The following is a 19,071-nucleotide window of genomic DNA, read 5'->3' on the forward strand; positions in this document are numbered from 1 at the left end:
TGCTTGGTAGTCAACCAAGTTGTTGTGAGGTTGTTGATCAGTGATGAAACAGCCTTTGCACCTGCGTTCGCTTTTTTCTGCCACACATAGCAAGCTACGCATGTTACAGAAGGGATGTACACACAGCAAACCCACGCCCTTTAAGGCACAGTTTCTCATCTGTGTACATAGGCTGTCAGTGCAGCAAGCATGCAGACATCCCCAGCCGCTTTCTCATTTGAGGAAGTCTTCAGATGTAGCCATACTCGCATCTTTTGTTCTACTGTGTGTACCTACATTTGGCACAGCCCATCTTTGTACTAGCATTTGCATGTTTGAAAATTATTTGAAGCGTCGTGCATCCACTGACAGATCAATCACTGTGCAGGTCCGCCGCAATCGCAAGCTGCTGCGGTTTGCTGCCGCATTCGTTCACGGGTCAATGGACAAGCGTGCAGCGCACGCCTACAGTGTCGCTGCCCTGCACCCTCAGCTCTCAGAGGTCGTGCAGCGCATTGGTTGCTGTGGTCGGGATGTCGCCAGATTGTTGATGTCGGAAGCTACATTGCGACTCCAAGTAAATGTGAGTATGTGTCAGTATTTTGTGTGAGTATGTGTCAGATGACGAGTATGTGTCAGATGATGCAGCCGTTTTGCATTAGTGTAACTCCTCCGCCTAAGGTACTGACACAAAAATTTTATCCTTGCGTTTTTTTTGCTGCAGTGCGTTACTGGGGGCCTGTTAGTCATAACACGGCACATCGTTTGCTGCAGCGCACAACAGATAATTAATTACAGGCTCCTCATTACCGACCAGTGTCAGTTTCGGTTTCAAAAACGACAAGCCTCCGGGTGCAATTGTCACCACCTAGCGGGTGCAGTGCTCGATCAAGTCAGCACACAGAACTGTGATGCACTTCCGCGCGGTTCGCAAGCAGCCGCCCAGATGTAGGCTGCTGGAGCGAACGCGGCCAAAAAAAAGTCGTGGCTATGACGTCATCATAACTTGTTGCAGCGTGGTCACGTGAGGGAAGTAGGGTGTCACCAAGGGTCACCTTTGAGGGTGTCGAGCGCTCATACAAACTCCAAAATTCATTTAAAATACCTTCCAAGCTATATTTGCTGTTGATATTTTGCAGATGATATACACATGTTCACGAAAATCGATCCCGCAGGCTATCTCGGCCATGAGATTTTGTGTCAGTACCCCTTTAAGATATTAAAGCCAGCTAGAAAGTGGACCACATAATCATGAAAAGTAAAAGGTTATTCCTTTCGTGGAATAGGAAATAATGTGAAGAAAAATAAAAGAAATCCAAGGCAAGTAGTCCTCCTGCGTGTGCATGCACTCATGGGCAAATTAAATGTGAACGAGAAATGGTAAAGTAGTATAGGTTTTGTCAGTGACAACTCAAGATAACCATCTTGGACCGCTAATTATGTGGTTGCCAAGGATGGTTTAGACTTCAAGTAATCATGCAAGCCAGAATCGTGCTGACATTGCGCATACTGGTGGATACAACTTGGAGAAAATGTGTATTCGTTAACCGTAACTACTTCTTATTAGAATTGTTCATGACTGTACATGGGAGGGGCCCACACAAATGCACGGCTCCTGCCAATCTTGCTGCCGCTTGGACCCGGAATCACCCAGTCATTGGCCAGAAAAATAAATTTGCCATTCGGTGAAGATAAATTGAGCTCGTTAACCATTTGTTTGATTGTTTCCATAGGTTACGCACCACCAGGGCTGGGCAGAGATACTTAGAAGAGTATTCCGGAATACAGATATCGAAACACATGAACTGAAAGCCTAAAATACAGATACTGAGATACATTTGCCTTTAACGTAACGGGATATTTCGGAGATACTTTTGCAATAAAACGAAAAAAGTATTCCGGAATACAGTTACAGCGATACAGATACTAGAATACTTTTTTTTATTTCATGGATGCTCATACTACGCAAAGACACTTATTAGTGCAGCATAATATTGTAATTAAAGTTACAGCGCATCGAAACGTTCAGTTCATTTATTTATTTATTTCAGTACCCTCAGCGCTATTAAGACATTGCAGGGGAGGGGGGTGGATAAAGTACATAATTAGTAATAATGACATAATTACAAGTATCAATTGCAATAAAAATACACCATTTCACAGCAACAGTAACAAGGACTGGACACCGAAATCGACATACTTGGCGAACAAACTAAGCTATGCTAGACATAGCACACTTTAAAGCAAATCACTCGAATCACTAATGAACACCAGTGAATTGTAAAAAAGCACACATTTATTTTGAAGATCTGCTTTGCTGAGAAGGTTGCTGTGTAGGCTTCTCAAATAGGCTGTCTTCTAATAGCGTCGGTTCAGCCTCAGCACAAGACTTACGAATCAAAAAACGGTCTGTCTACCGCTGAAGGCGAGCACAAATTCGTGTTATAGTGAATAAATATCGCCTTCATAGCCGGATTGCCCTGCAGCGTGGCGATATCTCTTCTCGGGTCATCTAGATACCGAAGCACTTCCGCCCTCACTTGGGTTGTTCTGACTGTTCAGAATCCGAAGTCTGTCCCCATCTTCGGAATCCTCAGCCGTCTGACCCTGTCGGCTTCAATGAAGCTGTCACCACCACCGACGCTACCAGCACCCATTTCAGAAAGCCGCAACAGGCGAAGTCGGCTCCGGCGGTGGGGGAGCCTGCTACCACAAAAGACGGTTTCACGCATGTAATCAATTATGAACGCACCCTGACATTGGAGAGGTGGCTGAAAGCGCGTCAGAGATAGCCATCTTCTAGTCACTTCCGCCGCGACTACGGGAACTGCTTTTGGAAGTGCCGCCGCTTTGAGAACTGAACGCACGCGAAGCATTGCAAAGCCTGTTCCAAGGCGGTATCCGCGCGGGGGGTCGCGAAGTAGTGGCTTGCCACCCGAAAAAAATGAGGCGTGCTGCACTGACCTTGAGAGACAGCGACTTTCGTCGGCAGAGGCCGACAACACTGCCCCCGCGATTCTGCCCTCTGCGGCGTCGCGCGCTTTACCACATGGACCATTCTGTGCTTGAGAGGAAACCATAGCCGCCGTATCTGTCGGCGACCGGCGGCGCGCCTTTGCTTGTCTTGGCACAAAAAAGAAATAAAAACGCCATTCCCCCATTGGAAACACGCCTCAACTCATTTCCGACAAAAAAAAAAAAACAATGTACCCTCAGCGCAAATGTAACGAGATACCCGTGTCCTGCATAGTATCGCGATACAGGCGATACATCGTAAATGTATTTCACTACTGAGATACAAATACATTTTTCAAATGTATCTCGATACAGAAATACAGATACTCAAAAGTATCTCTGAAATACTATCGCGATACTCTTGTATCGCGATACTGCCCAGCCCTGCGCACCACTGCTTTCTTTTATTAACCGGTTGCGCACTGCATTCAGGTGGACTTTTATTTTCACACTTCAAACTTCGAACTTGGTTGCTCGTCATATCAGGGGAGTGCGTGAGGATGGGGTAAATATGGTGCAATACATTTACTTGTTCTGAGCACTACGTAGCTGTAGTCAAGCTTGAGTAAAATAATATGTTGCTTTCTCTAACTGTGATTTATTTGCAGTTTTGGCAGCTCACAGGGATAGTTAAGAACAAAATCACGTGCCTGACCCCACCAACACCGCGGCAAGTCCAGTTTGATGACTTCAAACCTGAATTTGGAATCCTGAATCGCATCGCCTCGTTCCTGAAAGTGGGCGATGTCCTGGACGATGACGAGTCGCAAGACTGCACGTCGGAATATCCCTACCTCGAGGATGCGGACACTGGTGCCTGTGGACGTGCCGTTCGCAGGAAAAGACTTGTCTTGTGATGGGCATCTTATGCACCACACCGAAGGACATTGCTATGAATTGTGGCTCCTCTCAAAAAGTACAGTGAGAGTTCAAGCGACATAGTGGCGCTGGAAGCTGTCGTTGTCACATGTTTTCCTTTTATTTTTTGTGGCTTTCTTAGTTGGTACTTTTGAAAATGAAGAAGGAGTTCTTTTACAGTTTGCAGTCTCGTGACTGCCGTAATCGTGGGGCTAAAAGTGACCCGATGAGATGAGATTACTCTCTTCTGCTGCTCCACTTTAGTGGTTGCGGAAGAGTGAGCGAAGCGTGCACGTACACGCTGCTGAGGAAGGCAGTTGCCATCTTGATGAAGACAAGTTCACATGTTGAAAAGTTGGCTCCAGCGATACCCTCTGTTCTTGGATTTCCCGTCTATTCAAGCCCTTATCTTGCACTGAACTCCGGTCTTGTTTAAAAGTAACCTGACGGTTTTATCGATCCACTTTTAATATTGTAAATATGCTGCCCATGGTTCACGTCTCGAAACAAAAAATAACAAACAGCATAAAATGTCGCACTTTTTAAGCATTTTTGAATGTGGGTGATTACCATACCTCACATTTATTATCTGAATGTCTCGTTTAAGTCCCATTTGCACTGAAACTGCATGTGCTGAGGTGCTGAACAATACTGAGCGTAAAGAAGTAACTTATGAATGTAATTTTACATAGATATGTCATGCATGTCCAGCTCTGAAAGAGAAATCATTTTTTTTAAATGAAAGAACAAAAACAGAAGATCAGGTATGATTAATGCCCTACGTGGTAAGCCCATGTTCTACCTACCTGTTCCTACCGGCTCTCTATATCTCTACTCTCAAGTTGTTATTTTCTGCATTTTCGTTTTAAGTGCTGCAAATGCATGAAATGGCGACATTACAAACAAGCCAGCTGTCTGCCATTAAGCACGTTATATATGCCTGCGAGTGTTGAAAATGCCTCACACATGCTGTTTTTCTGCTTTGTTACTTATTCCTTCGAATTTGGAGGTGGTGCAGTAAAACCTATGTACATTGATCATACTTATTATCTCTCAGCAAAAGCTCGTACTGTGTATAGTTTTCAAAGGTAACTGCAAACCCAGTAAGACTGCACTTCATGTTTGGGGCGATGTAAATAAATTATGTTTGTGAGAAAGCTTGAAAGGTGTGGTGGTGCGTTATTGCAAGAAACACAGGAGGGAAAACTGTGATGGTACCTTCCTTTTGGGGCAGTGCAAAACATGTATACTGCAGGCATAGCTCTTGTATACTACTTCACGGTGGACATATCTGGGCGGCCCTTTCAAAGTAGCCTGAAAGTGTTCCAAAGTTTGTGTGAAAGAACAGGTAAGTATTACGTTTAGTATAAGCAGACTTACTGCTTTTGAGGAGAAGGATGAACTCCTTGATATCTGGTTGTGTTCATAATATAGCCCTAAATTTTTTTTTCACCTTTCATAACATGTGTCACCCGTTGACGTGTCATGTTATGACAACTCTCATCTGTGTTGTAGGCGTTTCCTTTCTTCAAGACAGCAGACACAACAGTTCGAAGTCACCAGCGGCTTGATTATTGCCACGCCCGCTTCTTCTTTTATTTTGATGTGTTCGAGTTTGACCAGCAAGGACGGTTATCAACGCTCGACGCTGGCCCCGAAGCAGTGTTCGAGAAGCTTCACGGTTTTGGTAGATCGTTTTGTTAAGATTGCGCGCCGCACGCGAATGTTCCAGCTTTCTCGGGAGATAACGCCGCCACCAGCGATATTGCTGGAAAGTTCCATAGCGCTTGTATAAAAGCCGACGCGCTTGACCGCTTGTCAGTTGATCGACGGACGACGCCCTGTTCGCCGCTATCATTGTACAGCGTGTATTGCTGTAGTTCTAGTTCTCATTTTCCGGCCACAAGTTCGGCCAAATAAACAGTTTCATCCTGCAAGCGCCGACTGCTGTCTTCGTTGACGTCACGACCACGTGACATCTGGTGGAGGTGCTGCTTCTTCCATGATCCGGACGCCCCCGCGAAGCGCTGACCCAAGCCCAAGCCGCGACGAGGACGACGGCAAGGAGAACCCGGATCGTCGAACAAGCCGCAGGCAGAAGGGACTGCCGCCAGAGCACGGGCTCCTTCCCGAAAAAGACAGACAGTCGCAGATCCCAAGATCGACCGCAGCGACGATGACCGACCCCGTGCAGCCTGCGCCGATCCTTCTTCGGCATCCCAAGGAGCCGCCAACCTTCCGCGGGTCGTCGTTTGAAGACCCGGAGACCTGGCTTGAAACGTACGACCGTGTCGCCGCCTTTAACAACTGGACCAATGAAGACAAGCTGCGTCACGTGTACTTTTACCTCGAAGACGCGGCCAGAACCTGGTTTGAGAATCGGGAGTCCTCAATGCAGACCTGGGATCTTTTCCGCAGCGCATTCCTGCACACGTTCACAAGCGTCGTCCGCAGGGAAAGAGCCGCTTCTTTGCTGGAGACCCGGGTGCAGATGCCAAACGAAAACGTCACCATCTTCACGGAAGAGATGACTGGACTTTTCCGTCAGGCCGACGTTGCGATGGCGGAAGACAAAAAAGTTCGCCTGCTCATGCGGGGTGTCAAACAAGAACTTTTCGCGGGACTTGTTCGCAACCCGCCCACGACGGTCGCCGAATTCCTCACCGAGGCTACGACTATTGAGAAGACACTGGACATGCGGACGAAACAATACAACCGCTCGACGCTGTCCGCAACCAATTCCGAAGTGCACTCACTAGCCACCGACGACTTGCGCGAAACCATCTGAGCGATCGTGCGGGAGGAGTTGCGCAAGCTGTTACCTTCGCCGCAGCCTCAAGTGGATTCGATCGCAGACATTGTCCGCGAGGAAATCAAAGAGTCACTGGGTGTTCCTCAGCCGGCCCCGCCGCAGCTTCAAGCAATGAGCTATGCTGCTGCAGCCCGACGCAACGCCCCCCCCTCCTCGCCCACGTCAAGACGTCGCGCCGCCCCAGCAGTTCCGCCGCCAGGCACCACCGCCGCCACCACCGACGTCATACCGCCCGCCAGCCGGTCAGCGATACACACCGAGGAAGACCGACGTTTGGCGCGCCCCCGACCATCGTCCACTCTGCTACCACTGCGGAGAAGCCGGCCACACCTACCGCCGCTGCCATTATCGACAGATGGGATTGCGTGGGTTCGCCGTCGACGCGCCACGTCCACAGCAGGGGGAACGACCACGTGACATCGCCGACTACCTGGCAGGAACGCAGTGGACCTCCCGAGGACCTTCCCGATCGCCGTCGCCAGGCCGCTACGCCTCTCCCCAACGCCGACCATACACTGGCCCAACCCGGGGCCGGTCACCTAGCCCGCATCCGGAAAACTAAGGGCAGCAACCGATGGAGGTGCGGTTGCTGTACGACGAAATACCGAAGACCCTCCGCCGCCGACGCCACCGCCACGACGAAGGCTTCAGGACGCGACGCGAACCCCTGACGACGATACCTCGCGGACCGAAGTAGACCTGACGACGCAACGTGGAAGCAGCGGAACAAACCGACGTAGCCGTGACCCGACGCCACGACCTAACTGCAACGCAAGACGACGAACTAGCGACCTCGACGTTCTTATCGACGGCCACAGCGTCACAGCCCTCGTCGACACCGGAGCCGACTATTCTGTCATCAGTGGACCGTTCGCCACGAAGCTGAAGAAAGTTAGGACAGCCTGGGAAGGCCCCGAAATCCGGACAGCTGGAGGTCACCTCGTAACCCCGGAGGGAATCTGCACAGCGAGACTCACCATTAACAACCGGATTTACCCCGCGAACTTCGTAATCCTGCCGCGTTGCTCGAGAGATGTCATCCTTGGTATGGACTTCTTAGGCCTTCATGGTGCAATCGTCGACCTGAGGTCTAAGTCAATAACACTGTCCACGGAAAAGGCACTACCGCCGCACACTCCGCCAAGAAAGCACGCCTTGAATGTGCTGGAAGACCAGGTCACCATTCCCCCTCGCTCCAGCGTCATCATTTCCGTCGGCACTCAAAAATCAGCAGACCTGGAAGGCGTTGTTGAAGGCGACCAGCACCACTTGATTAACCGCAAGATTTGCGTCGCAAGAGGAGTAGCAGAGCTGCGGGCTGGGAAAGCAACAGTTATGCTCACGAATTTCAGCAACGAGTACAAGCACGTGAGCAAAGGCACGACGGTCGCCTACATCGAAGAAATCGTAGAAGCCAGCAATGCTTTCGGCCTCACCGATTCTCCCGAGCCTACTCCGACGAATAAAGCGCCGCAACCAGTTTTCGACATCAATCCCAGCCTTCAGAAGCACAAACAAGAACAGCTTAAAACCCTGCTCTTGCAATACAAGGACTGCTTTTCGTCGTCGTCAAGAATTCGGCAGACTCCCGTGGCAAAACATCGCATCATAACAGAGGAAAGCGCCAGACCACTCCGTCAGAGCCCGTACAGAGTTTCGACGCGAGAACGCGAGGCCGTGAAGAAACAGGTCGACGAAATGCTACGCGACGACATCATTCAGCCGTCGAAGAGTCCGTGGGCATCCCCGGTGGTGCTAGTGAAGAAGAAGGATGGGACTCTACGTTTTTGCGTCGATTATCGTCGCCTGAACAAAGTCACGAAGAAGGACGTGTATCCCCTTCCCCGGATAGACGACACCCTGGATCGATTACACAACGCAAAGTACTTTTCGTCGATGGACCTCAAGACCGGTTACTGGCAAATAGAAGTCGACGAGAGAGACCGAGAAAAGACTGCTTTCATAACACCAGACGGCCTGTTCGAGTTCAAGGTCATGCCCTTTGGTCTTTGCTCGGCACCTGCGACTTTTCAACGAGTTATGGATACAGTACTGGCCGGCTTGAAGTGGCAGACGTGTCTCGTGTACTTGGACGACGTCGTTGTGTTTTCCTCAAACTTCGACGAACACCTTCGGCGCCTTGAAGTTGTACTTCAAGCAATCAAGACCTCCGGGCTCACCTTGAAGCCTGAAAAGTGCCGCTTCGCATACGAGGAGCTCTTGTTCTTGGGTCACGTGATCAGCAAGGATGGTGTTCGCCCGGACCCGCGGAAAACAGCTGCCATCGCTGACTTCCCGACGCCCACCGACAAGAAGGCCGTACGCCGTTTTCTCGGCTTGTGCGCCTATTACAGACGTTTCGTCAAGGAATTTTCACGGATCGCCGAGCCACTGACGCAACTCACGAAGGCCGACGTCGAATTCAGGTGGGAAACGTCGCAAGTTCAAGCATTTCAAGAACTGAAACGACGCCTGCAGACGCCTCCCATACTTGCGCATTTCGACGAATACGCCGATACGGAAATCCACGCCGACGCAAGCAGCGTAGGACTCGGCGCCGTCCTTGTGCAAAAGACCGACGGATTCGAAAGGGTCATCAGTTATGCTAGCCGGTCGCTATCAAAGGCAGAAATCAACTACTCCACAACAGAAAAGGAGTGCCTGGCCATCATCTGGGCTACATCGAAGTTTCGCCCCTACCTCTACGGCCGGCCCTTCAAAGTTGTGAGCGACCACCACGCCTTGTGTTGGCTAGCTAACTTGAAGGACCCTTCAGGTCGCCTCGCACGGTGGAGCCTACGACTTCAAGAATTTGACATAACCGTCGTTTACAAGTCCGGAAGAAAACACTCCGACGCTGACTGCCTGTCCCGCGCCCCCGTCGACCCACCGCCGCAGGACGACATGGAGGATGACTGCTTCTTGGGAACCATAAGTGCCGAAGACTTCGCCGAACGACAGCGAGCGGACCCAGAACTCAGAGGCCTTGTGGAATACCTCGAGGGCAGAACCACCGTCGTTCCCAAGGTATTCACGCGAGGACTGACGTCGTTTTTCTTGCGCAACGGTGTTCTCCTTAAGAAGAACTTTTCGTCGCTTCGAGCCGATTCCCTTCTCGTAGTGCCCTCGACATTGCGACCAGAGGTTCTCCAGGCTCTGCATGACGGCCCGACGTCTGGACACCTGGGTGTTTCTCGGACGCTCGCAAGAATACAGGAAAAGTACTACTGGCCGCGCCTTGTCGCCGACGTAACTCGCTACGTGAAGACCTGCCGGGACTGTCAGCGACGCAAGACACCGCCGACTAGGCCAGCCGGACTTCTGCAGCCTATCGAGCCACCTCGACGGCCGTTCCAGCAAATTGGGATGGACTTACTGGGGCCGTTCCCGACGTCCAATACCGGAAACAAATGGATCGTCGTAGCTACCGACTACCTCACCCGCTACGCCGAGACAAGGGCCCTACCCAGAGGCAGTGCCGCCGAGGTAGCGAAGTTCTTCGTTGAGAACATCCTCCTGCGTCATGGCGCCCCAGAGGTCCTCATCACCGACAGAGGTACGGCGTTTACGGCTGACCTAACTCAGGCAATACTGAGATACAGCCAAACAAGCCACCGCCGGACCACAGCGTACCACCCACAGACCAATGGCCTCACCGAGCGGCTAAACAAGACCATCGCCGACATGCTGGCCATGTATGTCGACGTCGAACACAAGACGTGGGATGCCATCCTTCCGTATGTGACCTTCGCATACAACACGGCCATGCAAGAAACGACGCAAATGACGCCGTACACGCTGGTCTACGGAAGGAGCCCGGCAACGACGCTCGACGCAATGCTACCAACCGCCACCGACGAAGACGACCTCGACGTTGCCGCCTATTTGCAACGCGCCGAAGAAGCTCGACAGCTCGCCCGCCTGCGCATCAAGAACCAGCAGAGGGTCGACAGCCGTCACTATAATCTTCGACGACGCCACATGCAGTACCAACCCGGTGACCGTGTGTGGGTCTGGACGCCGATACGCCGACGTGGGCTCAGTGAAAAACTTCTTCGGCGATACTTCGGGCCATACAAGGTGCTTCGACGTCACGGCGCTCTTGACTACGAGGTCGTCCCGGACGGAATTACGAACTCCCAGCGACGCCGCGCACGACCTGAAGTCGTCCATGTCGTGCGCCTTAAGCCGTTTTATGCGCGTTAGCGAACCTGGGGACTCTACTTTTTCCTTTGTTATTGTAATTTATTTGTGTATGCACTTGTTTTTTTTTTTTCCTTTCCATGTTGCAAGCATCGGGACGATGCTTTTTCAGAGGGGGGCAATGCCACGCCCGCTTCTTCTTTTATTTTGATGTGTTCGAGTTTGACCAGCAAGGACGGTTATCAACGCTCGACGCTGGCCCCGAAGCAGTGTTCGAGAAGCTTCACGATTTTGGTAGATCGTTTTGTTAAGATTGCGCGCCGCACGCGAATGTTCCAGCTTTCTCGGGAGATAACGCCGCCACCAGCGATATTGCTGGAAAGTTCCATAGCGCTTGTATAAAAGCCGACGCGCTTGACCGCTTGTCAGTTGATCGACGGACGACGCCCTGTTCGCCGCTATCATTGTACAGCGTGTATTGCTGTAGTTCTAGTTCTCATTTTCCGGCCACAAGTTCGGCCAAATAAACAGTTTCATCCTGCAAGCGCCGACTGCTGTCTTCGTTGACGTCACGACCACGTGACATTATTATGATTGAACCTCAATTTAATGAAGTGACAGGGACCCGCAAATCAGTTTGTTAAATCAGGAACTTAGTAAAACTGAGAGAATGAACGACAAATTTTGTTCGAGACACGACAAATTTATTGCCTAATGAAAAAGCTCGTGATTTTCGCCTGCACGCGCTTCATGAGCAGCGGGAGCACACAATTCTCGTAGCTGGCCAGTGAAATCAAAGCGTCCTTGGCACTCTCTTGAGCCCCAGCAAACCGTGTCAGAAGGTCAACGGCGTCCATCACCCAGTTTGGTGTGGGCACGGAAGCTTCGACTGCATCTGGTTCTTTCGTATCTTCAGACTCTTCTTGTGCGCCGGAAACAAGCTGCTCCTGTTGTGTCAGTGTCCGCATCTGCGATCACCAGGTCGTCGAATTATGATCTGCGGCCGCCTCGTCATGCCGACGAAGCTCTTCCCAACAACTGGGTGATGCCTCTTCCTGCTCGTGTTGCGGGCTTGTGGAGTCGCACGCAGCCTGGCAGCACACTGCCTGGCCGCATCTAGAATGTCTGGCAGCAGACTGCCATACATTCTAGATACCACAAATTTGGAAAACCCTCTTTTAGGGGCGAAGCTCCTTAGGGTGTGGGTCGTTCTCTCCTCTGTAGTAGTATGTATGTATGTATAGCCAGCTCTAGTTTAATGAATTGCTCACTAGACGGCGTTTCATGTATTTCTTAGAGCTCTAGTTTAATGAATTGCTCACTAGATGGCGTTTCATGTGTATCTTAGAGTTGCTGTTTAAAGATGACAGATGGCGCTTGTATAATGCGAATGGCGCATGTCATTGGATGCCTGCGATCGTAAAAGGCGCTCGCTCTTGGCGCGCCCTCTCTTTCGCTCGGAGTCGCCGGATGGAGGCAGACAAGGCGCTCGCTCTTGGCGCGCTTTCTCTTTCGCTCGGAGTCACCGGATGGAGGCAGACAAGGCGCTCGCTGTTGGCGCGCTTTCTCTTCCGCTCGTCGCCGGATGGAGGCAGACAAGGCGCTCGCTCTTGGCGCGTTTTCTCTTTCGCTCGGAGTCGCCGGATGGAGGCAGACAAGGCGCTCGCTGTTGGCGCGCTTTCTCTTCCGCTCGTCGCCGGATGGAGGCAGACAAGGGGCTCGCTCGGGAGCGGGCACTTTCCCTGCATTTCACCGATCACAAAGCGGTGATAATGAAGGGACCACGTAAACCAACAGTACAATAAAAGTTTGATGTTTAATATATACACGGTGTTTCACACTCTTTATAAGATGTACTGGGCGAATTTCACGGAAGAGTTTCACGGTTTACCGATGATTCCCTCCGGAGCTTCACCCCACTCATCATCATTCACCCCGTGGATATGCTGTGATTTTTTTTTATGAATCCTTTTTCCCGGAATGCTTTGTTAAATCGGGTTTGGCAGTGTAATTTGTTTCAATATTTCGGGTTCGTAAAAGCATTAAGCCTATGGGCAACTGCGGGGGGAGTCCGAATTTGTTCGTTCAATTGGGAAATTCGTAAAATCGGGTTTCGTAAAATCGAGTTTCAACTATATCGCTTGTCAGGCCCGTAGCCATGGGATGGGGGGGGGGGGTCGAAATTTTGGTGACACATGGTGTTTTATCGAAAATATAATGAAAATGGGCGTTCTTCTCAAATAGGCAAGGCTTTCAGCAAGTGCCCCCCCCCCCCCCCCACGAAAAAATTCCTGGCTACGGGCATGCAGCCTGTAGTAGCATCCCTGACAGGAAACCAGCCAGCACAGTCATCCTTCAAAATGAGCTTGTGTGTATATTCACATTGCTGAAACTATAATTCCAATGTTTTCAAGAAGATCGAGAAATGCGCGCGAGGCCATTAGGTGTACAGCGATTATTGGTTGGGCACAAGATGTATAACTGAAAGGGGTACAAATTCTTTAAAATTGCTCGTGCACATGAATTTCCACAGAACTAGTGATAATTCTGGAGGTCCTGTCGCTTTGTGACAATACGACTGAGTGCAAACAGATGTTTAGGGATGCAAATAAACCCTGAACCAAGTCTTGCTATATTAGTCTCCGACCTCACTCTTGGCAGTTGGTGTAACGTCACGTGAAATCAAAAGTCTGCAGTTCCTTTATCTAAAACAAAAAAAGCACCAACGAAAACGTATAAACTCTCACGAGATACCCATTAAGTTACTTTGACGTTGTCAGTCGACTGCACATCACTTATAATGTCATGTTACATTTCTTTCTGAGCAGCTATATTTCATGCGTCTTGCTACTTTTGGTACCATTAGTATTCATGCCACCACTGGATGTCCGATTTTTATTGCGATATATGGACACTCTCGGCGGATTTTTGCCGTCGCCGTCATATCCCTATATGTATGTATATATACATAAAAGCCACAAATAAAAATAAGTCCCGAAGCGCACGTGCGACCGGGGTTTCGAACCGGCGACCCCTCGCTCCGCAGCGCGCTGCCTTCGACAATTACACCATGCGTCATTCGTTGTCCAGGATACTAACGGCAGAAAACAAACGCACGCGACCCGCCATCGGCAAAAAATGTGGAGCTCACTCAGACTCACTCATGAAATATATTATGCGGTTAGGGCTCACTCCTCAGACTCACCAAAATTTTCCTCAATCGGACTCTCTCGGACTCGGGGCTCACTGAAAATTTTCACAACCAGACTTACTCGGACTCAAACTCACCAAAATATTACTCAACCGGACTCTATCATGACTCACGGCTCGATCTGAGTCTGAGTTAGTCGACTCATAAGTGAGTTTGCCGACCTGTTCCCGCCACGGTGGTCTACTGGTGCTCGACTGCTGACCCGCAGGTCGCGGGATCGAATCCCAGCCGCGGCGGCCTCATTTTCGATGGAGGCGAAAATGCTTGAGGCTCGTGTAGATGGATTTAGGTGCACGTAAAGGGGTATTCAGACGTGGGAGAAATGCTCGGGGGAGACGAGGGGATTGCGGATCACGTGACCACGACGTCACGGATTAGCGAGTGGGCGTGACCTCCCGCGCCTCTTCGGGGGAGACAGGGACAGTGGGGTACCAACTCGTTCGCGAGTGAGGGGCTGGCGTCGCTCACTCTGTCCGCCGTGTGTATATATATATATATATATATATATATATATATATATATATATATATATATATATATATATATATATATATATATATATGTGGTTTGAGGTGATTGTTTATATTCATAGAGCTGATCAAATGACTTCCTTTTCAAAGCTGTTTTAAATCAAGTGTTAAGACGTTTATTGACGGCGACGATGCACAACGACAGAGCGCAGACTCTCACGAGCACGAGCACGAGGGGCGTGCTCTCCGAGGATAGGCGAAGAGGGTGACCCACTAGGAGGCGCTTGAGAGGACGACCCATTAGAGCGTTCCAATGCTTCTCCACAATTACCCCGGGTACGAAAAGGGAGCCGCCTGGCGACCTAACAGCTGGTCACTATGAGCGGGTCATGGTAGGGCTTGAGCAGTGTTGTACGGAACGGCGTTCCAAGGAACGACGTTCCAGGAACTAGTTCCTTTTTGGAGGAACGGAGGAACGCCACCGTTCCATTAAGGATCGGTGGAACTGTAACGGTAACTCGTTAAGTTTACGTAGGAACGGCGGTTGGAACGGCGTTCCTTCTGTAAACGTTCCTCGGCATTGAACAGGCGCCCGCACACAGCACATCATGCAGGACAGGGTGGATGGGCGACCGCGTGAGGCTCAAGAATCTACCACTCGCCTGTCACTGACTATGCTGCATCCTGGTTTTCACTTTAAGGCGCCCGCCGGGGGCGCAGGGAAGCACGCGATGTCATGACCGATCACGCGCGGTAGGAACAGCGGATTTTTTTTTCTTGTTTGAGCCAGTCTGACAGCAATCATGGGCCGTTCTTGAGTGTAGACACACCTTAGAGAACTTTTATTTGACATTCGAGAATCATCGAACCCCACTGTAAGGCTGCCGCCAGGAAAGGGCACGCAGTTTTTTTACCTCGGTGACTTTTTGTTCTGCCAACTCGAAAGTAGCCTTTTTTTTTTTTGTGTGTGTGTGTGTGTGTGTGTGTGTGTGTGTGTGTGTGCGTGCGTGCGTGCGTGCGTGCGTGCGCGCGCGGGCTGCGTATTCGGGCGGTGCTGCTGCGCGTCCCCATGGCCTTGTCGGCATAGGGAAAAGCGGGGGAGCCGACTTACCGTAGTCGAGGCGCCTACGCGTGGTTCCGCGGAGTTTTCGAGCGGCGCGAATCATCGTCGCGAATCTGGTGTTTGACGCGCATTGGACATGGGAGCCAATCACAACTCCACAGGCCTCAGAAAATGAGTGAAGCACCGACGTGCAACTTTTATTATAGTTCAGTTCACCAGCCGCCGCACCGATATTGTCTGTCATGCAATAAACGATACGCGTACATCCAGCGCTACATTGTTGTTGCTCCCGCTGAGCCTGCCCTAGCCCCTACGACCACGGTTGACTTGTCCCTATTTGTGTACAACACGGCAGTACCCTCAAGCACTTGATGGGACGGCTCTTCAACATTGCCAACCAAGTGCTGACCAAAAAACAGGTTCCTTAGTCGGATACCAACACCGAGATGATGCGACTCTTGCTGAGTGCTGTAAGGAGTCGGGTTCGGCGGGTCTCGTTACGGTAGCTGGCTCCCGCCGTCCGTCCCCATAGCTGATGATTCCCAGTGAGGAGGCGCGTTCTTTCAAGAAGGAACGTAGATTTATTTACATGGTTAAGAGATTGGAGTGAAAAGAGAGAGCAGAGCAGAGAAATAACGTCAAAAGTCTTCGGCTTTTATAGCCCCGAGAACGTCACTGCAGAAGCACGGGCAAACCGGTGTCAGCGTCTCCCGCCAATCCGGTGACCTGTCGTCTTGGCGTCCGGCCTCCCGAAAGGAGGCAAAGAGTCACACAATACACTCGCCACGCCCCGAAGACTCGTAGGTGAGAAGGTCGGCGAGGAGTTTCAGTCCAAAGGGGAAAGGGCCGATGACCTCCGCTTCCACTGCCAGTAATACTTGGAAGAAGCGTTGAATGATGGCTGCCTCGGGTGAAGGCCCCACCTGGGTTGATGGGAGCGTCTTCAACGGCGCAGTCCCACGCTGACCAAAACGCACGATAAAGCGGGTGTGTCGAATTTCGGAAAACACGCAGACCGCTCCCTCCGGCACGGGTTAATTTTCCCTGCTGCGGTAGGGTAGAAGGCAGATGTGGCTGGGTGAGAAACTCTCCCGCGGTGCTATCTCACGCAGAGAACAACAAGCCAAAAAGGGGTCTCCGAATTCCGACGTCCTTTTTCTGGGAAATCCGTCCGCGGCGACCTGCTCGCTCGCTCGGCATAGGCTCCTCCAGGAAGAATTGGCATTCCTGCCTCCGTCTAAGCGCCGATACGGGGGGAGAAGACAGCATTCCGGTAGACAGCTGTACGCTCAATAGCGTCGGCCTCGATGAATTTTTAGGCCAAACGTAACAGTGCGAACAAGGGATTTACGAAGTTGCGAATATGTATCCTGAACATTATTTTCTACTCACACTGCGGCATTGAATCAGCACTCATTAAACGCCTGTGTATTGTTCTTTTCGATGTGGTTTCCTGTGCAACAAACTTATTTATATTGGGGCATGTGTGGGAATTTCTGTTTGAATATCCGAAGCGCAGTATTATGACGGTGCATTTGAAGACTGACGTGGATAGTGCCCCATGTGTTGCACTTGTAATAGACGAGCACGAAAGTTGCTGTTAGACATGTCTGTGGTATGGCCGGCGGCCTATAAAAAAATCGTCTAGGAGCGTTTCTTTAGGTTCACTTTACCTAAATTTAACGTAGTGCCGGCGATGTCATGGTCGCAAAATATGTAGCTCGATGTTAGCTTTAAACTGCTCCTCTTGTTTTGCCTCGGTATTATCCGTCACTATATTTTGATTCAAAAAATTCAAATGTAACGTAAAAGTAACGACACGTTCCAATTTTCTAAAAGTAACTGGAACGCGTTCCTTTCGCATTGAAGGAACTTGTAACGGGAACTCGTTCCAAGATAGGGAAAGAACGCGGAACGAGCCTTCGTTCCAGTTTTATAGGAACGTGTGCAAGACTGGGCTTGAGGCGCTCCACGTTGACAATGTCGCGCCCGCGACGGCGCATGTCGGAAGATGGTTCAATAGGTTCAATCAGGTAGTTGACCGGGGATGTGCGTTCGACGACACGGTAGGGGCCTTCGTATTTGGTAGTAGTTTGGAAGAGAGGCCAGTTGCAGTGGTAGGAACCGAGAGCCATACGAGCGCTCCAGGGAGGAACGTGGGCGCAGAAGTGTTGGTGGCACTGCGAATGCTCTTCTGCCGCTCTTGGTCCTGCGTAGTAAAGGTCCTGGCTAGCTCGCGACACTCCTCAGCAAGTCTGGCTGTGGCAGAAATAGGCGCACGTTCAGATCGATCCGGCTTGTAGGGAACGACTGTGTCGATTGTGTGCGACGGGTGCCTGCCGTACAATAAGAAAAAGGGTGAGAAACCAGTGGTGCTTTGAGGGGCGGTATTGTAGGCGTAGGTGACGAAAGGCAGAATCGAATCCCAATTTGTGTGATCGGCGGCGACGTACATCGATAGCATGTCGCCGAGCGTGCGGTTAAAGCGTTCGGTGAGGCCATTCGTCTGCGGGTGGTAAGCGGTAGTTTTGCGGTGAACAACGTTGCACTCTTTGAGGATGGCTTCGACGACTTCCGACAGAAAGACACGGCCTCGATCGCTGAGCAGCTCCTGGGGTGGACCGTGGCGCAGTATGAACCGGTGGAGCAGGAAGGAGGATATCGCGCGCTGTATCCGCGGGGAGGGCGGCAGTTTCAGCGTATCGCGTAAGGTGGTCTACAGCGACGATGGCCCAGCGGTTACCAGCCGACGTCAGAGGAAGTGGCCCATACAAATCGATGCCAACGCGCCCAAACGGCCGGTCAGGGCAAGGTAAAGGCTGTAGACCTGCTGGTGACTGGTGCGTTGAAGCTTTGCGGCGCTGACAATCGATGCAGGAGCGAACGAACTTCTGCACGTAGCGGTACATCCCTCGCCAAAAGTACCGTTGGCGAATGCGGTGGTATGTTTTCGATACCCCAGAGTGCGCACACTGCGGATCAGCGTGGAACGATTCGCATATGTCAGAACGGAGACTGCGGGGTATTACTAGTAGCCACTGGCGGCCGTCGGCGTTGTAATTGCGTCGGTGAACGAGGTCGTCGCGAATGGCGAAATGATGGGCTTGACGACGCAACGCGCGAGTGGATGGTGTTGCCGATGGATCAGTGAGCAAGTCTATCAGTGAAGCGATCCACTGATCCTTGCGCTGTTCGGTAGCGATGGTGTGAATGTCGATGGAAGAAACGGCATTGTGAGACATTGAGCTGTGGGTATTGTCGTCAGGCAAGGGGGAGCGCGAGAGTGCGTCGGCGTCAGCATGCTGGCGTCCGTTGCGGTACAGCACGCGGATGTCGTAGTCCTGTAGGCGAAGTGCCCAGCGGGCGAGGCGGCCTGATGGATCCTTCAATGATGACATCCAGCATAGTGCATGGTGGTCGGTGATGACATCAAATGGGCGACCATACAAATAAGGTCAGAACTTCGTAAGGGCCCAGATAATCGCCAGACATTCCTTTTCGGTGACGGTGTAATTAGTCT

General features: G+C 51.0%; 1 protein-coding gene across 1 annotated transcript; it reads left to right on the forward strand.

Annotated features, from left to right (window-relative positions):
• Positions 1-338: 338 nt before the first annotated feature.
• On the forward strand, positions 339-3,872 carry LOC125757231 (uncharacterized). The gene is made up of 2 exons (XM_049412655.1): positions 339-562; positions 3,603-3,872. Exons 1-2 carry the CDS (start codon positions 422-424, stop codon positions 3,849-3,851), a joined length of 390 nt encoding a protein of 129 aa, XP_049268612.1. The 5' UTR covers positions 339-421; the 3' UTR covers positions 3,852-3,872.
• Positions 3,873-19,071: the final 15,199 nt, after the last annotated feature.

This window comes from Rhipicephalus sanguineus, chromosome 2 (assembly GCF_013339695.2).
Source record: "Rhipicephalus sanguineus isolate Rsan-2018 chromosome 2, BIME_Rsan_1.4, whole genome shotgun sequence".
Classification (NCBI taxonomy): domain Eukaryota; kingdom Metazoa; phylum Arthropoda; class Arachnida; order Ixodida; family Ixodidae; genus Rhipicephalus; species Rhipicephalus sanguineus.

What these genes read in the sequence shown, in the direction of transcription:
- LOC125757231 (XM_049412655.1), top strand. Translation starts at nt 422, where the DNA reads ATGGACAAGCGTGCAGCGCACGCCTACAGTGTCGCTGCCCTGCACCCT. An exon ending in CATTGCGACTCCAAGTAAAT is followed by an intron (nt 563 to 3,602) that starts GTGAGTATGTGT and finishes ATTTATTTGCAG; the next exon opens with TTTTGGCAGCTCACAGGGAT.